Here is a 5,059-nt window from a genome sequence, read left to right on the forward strand (position 1 = left end):
AAATAAATAAAGTCTTTGTATTGCTGTAGTCACTTCAGTTTTTTAATAAAAGGAGTTATGTAATTGTTAACCCTTAGATTTGAGCCTTTGTTTTGTGCAGGGCAGCATCTCTCCAAGAATAAAGAGCTGTCATTTTTAATTCCACAATATTGTATGCAATTCTTCAATTGCCTTGGGTTTTTGTGCCACTAGAAACTTGATGCCTCCTTGGGATGATCGTGTATGCAAAAAACAAAACAACTAACAACCTTGGCTTTCTGTATTCCAGACTCCTTCCCCTTCTTTTATGCTTTCATAATTGTATATTTGTGATAAGACACACCCAAATATGACAAATTTCACATGAATAAAATATTCATGCCTTGACTATTCATCTAGTTTGGAGGTACCCCATTTGTCTTGTTTCATACTCCAGTGAAACCATGAATCTGTTTTAGTAAATTCAAGAGCTAATACTAAATTTTCACATACTGAGAAAAAAAGTTTTACATTTAAGAAAGAAGGGCTCTCTGAATTAAGCATTTTTCACTCAATAGTATCTATAATAGACACTCTTCTGAATTCTTAGAGTTGGAATACTATTGGCAATAATTGGAATAAACTCTATAGAACACTCATGCCCCCTAGAGGATTGAGAGAATGAATATGGAAATTTCAACAATACCTTGTTCACAGCTGTTGATCAAAACTCAAAGGGTAGAAGTGTCAGCCCATGAAAGCTGTGAGAGTTCGTCCAAGGAGGTGTCTACAATCATATACCAAGAGAAATTTTTTTCTTCTTTGGTAGGACTCGGGAAATATAAACAAGTGCTCAGAAAGACATACCTTTAACACCAGTCCAATGCAGATTTTTTGTATGTATAGTAGAAACTCCATAGTTGATCACCTTCCAACAGTGACCACCTTAAATTGACCTAATTTCCGTAGACTCAATATGTACCACATGTATGTATCAGTACAGTGGGCCTAGTTTCTTATATTGATCACCTCCGTATGTTGAACAGTTATAGTCTATGAGTGGTCAATTTACTGAAGTTCCACTGTATTTTTAAAGTTCTAGAGAGGTAACACCTTATCTCCTTCTCTTTCTTTTAGTCACCAATTTCTTAGCTCTGATTTGCATTTCTCTTGTCTCCTCTAATTTTTTTCCTTTCTATCTTCTCTCCTAACTTATATCTTGCTGCCCATTTAGGGACCTTTTGTGATCAGAACACACACAGAGGTCCCTGGCCACCATATTTTAAAATATCTCTTCCCTTGTCAATTTAAGAAACTGTTTGTTGGGTCGGCGCCTGTAGCTCAGTGGCTAGGGCGCTAGCCACATACACTAGAGCTGGTGGGTTCAGATCCAGCCCGGCCTACCAAACAACAATGACAACTACAACCAAAAAAAATAGCTGGGCGCTGTGGTGGGTGCCTGTAGTCCCAGCTACTTGGGAGGCTGAGGCAAGAGAATTGCTTAAGTCCAAGAGTTAGAGGTGGCTGTGAGCTGTGAAACCACAGCACTATAGAGGGCAACATACTGAGACTCTGTCTCAAAAAAAAAATAAAAAGAAACAATTTTTGAGTTAAATACCCTGATTTAACTGTTATAAAACCAGTGTCTAAAATATGTTTTGCTGACTATTCTATTTAACAGAAGGAACACACAGACAGATATAGTGGTTTGGTTTTTGAGACTGAGTCTTACTCTGTCACCCTGGCTAGTGTGCCGTGGCGTCATAGTTCACAGCAACCTCAAATTCCTGGGCTCCAGCAATCCTCTTGCCTCGGCTCTCCGAGTAGCTGGGACTACAGGCACCCATCGTAATGGCGAGGTAGTTTTTCTATTTTTAGTAGAGACAGGTCTCTCTCTTGCTGAGGCTGGTCTGGAACTCCTGAGCTCAAGGGATTCACCCTTCTCCACCTCCCAGAATGCTGGGATGACAGGCATGAGCCGTGGCGCCGCAGCCTCTTATTCTTTAAGATCTGCCCTAGTTGTCATTATATGATGGAATGGAACTAATCCTTTATTTTCCATTTTTATTCTAGATAATTATCCATTTGGTATTATATGATTGAGTCATTCTAAGTAACTACAAGTGTTCATAATGTTAGGTAGTAAAAATATTCCTGTCTTAATAATCAGAGCATCATCTCTTCCTTTGATCTCTGCTGCCATACTTTTCATTCAGACATGAAAAAACAAATGCCACCTCTTTGATCTTTGGGCTAGACTGCAGAATCAGAATCAAATTTACACAACAGATTCTCTTGCCAAGAAAACTATTATTTCCTTCTGAAGTAATTATGTCCTTTTGCTCTGAAGAGATGAAATCTGAATCTCGGTCATTTATAAAGTTATAAGAATAAAGGATCATACAAAGTCTAAATCCCTACCATAAGAAAATCCCTATCCCTTTACAGAGAATTTAAAAATATATGTATGGCTCGCATAATATTTCTGTATTTCCTTCAGATGGAGCTTATAGAGATAAAATAGGAGGGGTAAAGCAGAACCTATAAAAATATAACTGTTTTTGGTCTAATTTTTAATTTCAAAAATAGGGCTGGGTGCAGTAGTGGCACACACCTGTAATCCCAGCACTTTAGAAGGCTGAGGTGGGAGGATCACTTGAGGCAAGGCCTTTAAGACTAGCCCAGGCGGCTTGGCGCCTGTGGCTCAAGCGGCTAAGGCACCAGCCACATACACCTAAGGTGGCGGGTTCAAATCCCCAGCCTGGGCCCGCCAAACAACAATGATGGCTGCAACCAAAAAATAGCCGGGCGTTGTGGTGGGCGCCTGTAGTCCCAGCTACTTGGGAGGCTGAGGCAGGAGACTCGCTTGAGCCCAGGAGTTGGAGGTTGCTGTGAGCATGATGCCATGGCACTCTACCCAGGGGGATAGCTTGAGACTCCGTCTCAAAAAAAAAAAAAAAAAAAAAGACCAGCCCAGGCAACATAAAAAGACCTGATCTCTATAAAATATAAAAATGAATTAGCCAAGTATTGTGGCAGGTGCTGGTAGTCCCAACTACTTGAGAGGCTGAGGCAAAAGGATCATTTGAGCCCAAGAGTTTGAGGTTGCTGTGAGCTATGATGCCATGGCACTGTACCCAGGGCGACATAGTTTTACTCTGTCTTTAAAAACAAATAAATAAGTGAAGATTTCAGACAGACATCAGTAGCAGTTAACACGTGTGACAAAGCCAGTTTCCCAAGATAGAAGATCATTATGATCTATATCTGTGCTCTCGTTTGAACATTAAGGTAATTTTTTTTTACCAAAATAATGTCTATCTTTATGTTTAAACTTAGTTATCTGTACTTGTTTTCTGTCCTTATTTCTAACAGACAAAAATTGGATCAGGAAAGCTGATGGGGCCCAAGGGTGTTTCTGTGGACCGAAACGGGCACATTATTGTGGTGGACAACAAGGCATGCTGCGTGTTTATCTTCCAGCCCAACGGGAAAATAGTCACCAGGTTTGGTAGCCGAGGAAACGGGGACCGGCAGTTTGCAGGTACACTCGACGGTAATATGTAAACCCCCTTTTTTATGCCTCTTCTGCTCACATTTGCATGATGTCGGAGCATGTTGAAGACATCGCATCCCCAGTGTGTTTGCTGGCTTTGGGAAAGACACTGGGGACGAAATCTAAGCAAAAGCATGGTTAGATGCTTCTCAGTTTCCCTCCCGCAGTAAGTTGAATTGCAACCCATGCACGGTTTTTATTGGTAGATGTGTATTCGGAAGTGCAGTCTTTAAATGTTCATATTAAACAAAATATAAATTTTAAAATAGAATGTTTTTGAGATATAAATATTTGAGGAACAATGGAGTAACTCCTATTATTCCTCAACATACCTTTATTTAAAGAACGTCTGAATGGGCATTTTTTTCCACCTTTCTACCTTATTATAAGAAAACAAGAATTCAGAATATTTGCTGAGCACAGGGAGGGCAGTCTGTTTTACTGCTCTTTTTGGCATACCACTTTGCAATCACAAGCTTATTTAACTTTTCACATCTGCAGGAAAAGGCTGTAAACAATTACTGCTCTTTTTGAAAGGATGCTTTCGGCATTTAACATTGATTTGCATAATATTTCTTTGTGCTTTGTCTCCAGTTCTGCCAAGTTCTGAATGTCACCCAAAATCATAAAAGTGTGGGTTTTCTGCTCAATTTTTAAAAATTACATATTGGAGTCTCTTTTCAAATGCTAAGAATTGTTAAGTCTTTCCTTCCTCAGTGGGAACTGAGAGCCCTGAAACACATTTTCAGGGAAGCTGGCAGGTGTGACTTTCAGATGGTGGTACGGAGAATGAATTCTAATGCTTATTGCTCATCTACTTCATTAGGGCTGCTAGAACTCTTAGCTTGATCTGGAAGAAATCAGAGGAGAGAGTCACAAGTATAGAATCATACAGGATCTCTGTTATTTGGAGCCAGAGGTCTGACTGATTTTCTGAGGACAGACTCTATTGTTCTTTATTTAAATAACTAAGTAAATATATTGTTTGTTTTTTGTTACAGTAACTGCTATGTTGTTATAATCACTTTCATTGTTGTAGTCATACTTATTTTTTTTTTCCATCTTTATTTCAGGTCCCCATTTTGCAGCTGTAAATAGCAATAATGAGATTATTGTTACAGATTTCCATAATCATTCTGTCAAGGTACTATAAGCACATCAATTATTAACTTTTAAATGCTTTTGTGGAGACATCAGTCTGGGAGAAAGTAATACTTACATATATGCACAGGACCAAAGAAAGTTAATTAAAAGAGTAGATTTTGTTCCAACTTAAAGAGACAGGTTTTAATTTGGACATACAGACTTGGGAGAGTCAAGAAATTGTACAACATATAGTGGTAATACATTTTTTAATTTGAAACCATATGAAGAGGACTTGAAAATAAAATTTTAAAAAAAACAATTGTTTGAACTTGGAGGCAGAACCTCCTTGATGCTTACTAGTTTGTGGCTATTCAATAAATTAAAACAAAATCACTTCTTAAATTTTCTGCATCAAGGCTCGGCACCTGTGACTCAAGTGGCTAAGGCGCCCTCCACATA

The 5,059-nt window shown here is 38.7% G+C and overlaps 1 protein-coding gene across 1 annotated transcript in view; it reads left to right on the plus strand.

Annotated features, from left to right (window-relative positions):
* The window catches only part of TRIM2 (tripartite motif containing 2), a 117,331-nt gene that overhangs the window by 100,836 nt on the left and 11,436 nt on the right, over positions 1-5,059 (plus strand). The window contains exons 9-10 of the mRNA XM_023513459.1: positions 3,334-3,502; positions 4,588-4,658. Coding sequence (XP_023369227.1) covers positions 3,334-3,502; positions 4,588-4,658 — 240 coding nt within the window. The remainder of the gene's footprint in view (positions 1-3,333; positions 3,503-4,587; positions 4,659-5,059) is intronic.

This window comes from Otolemur garnettii, unplaced genomic scaffold (genome assembly GCF_000181295.1).
Source record: "Otolemur garnettii isolate 467f Iridium unplaced genomic scaffold, OtoGar3 scaffold00041, whole genome shotgun sequence".
NCBI classification, from domain to species: Eukaryota; Metazoa; Chordata; class Mammalia; order Primates; family Galagidae; genus Otolemur; species Otolemur garnettii.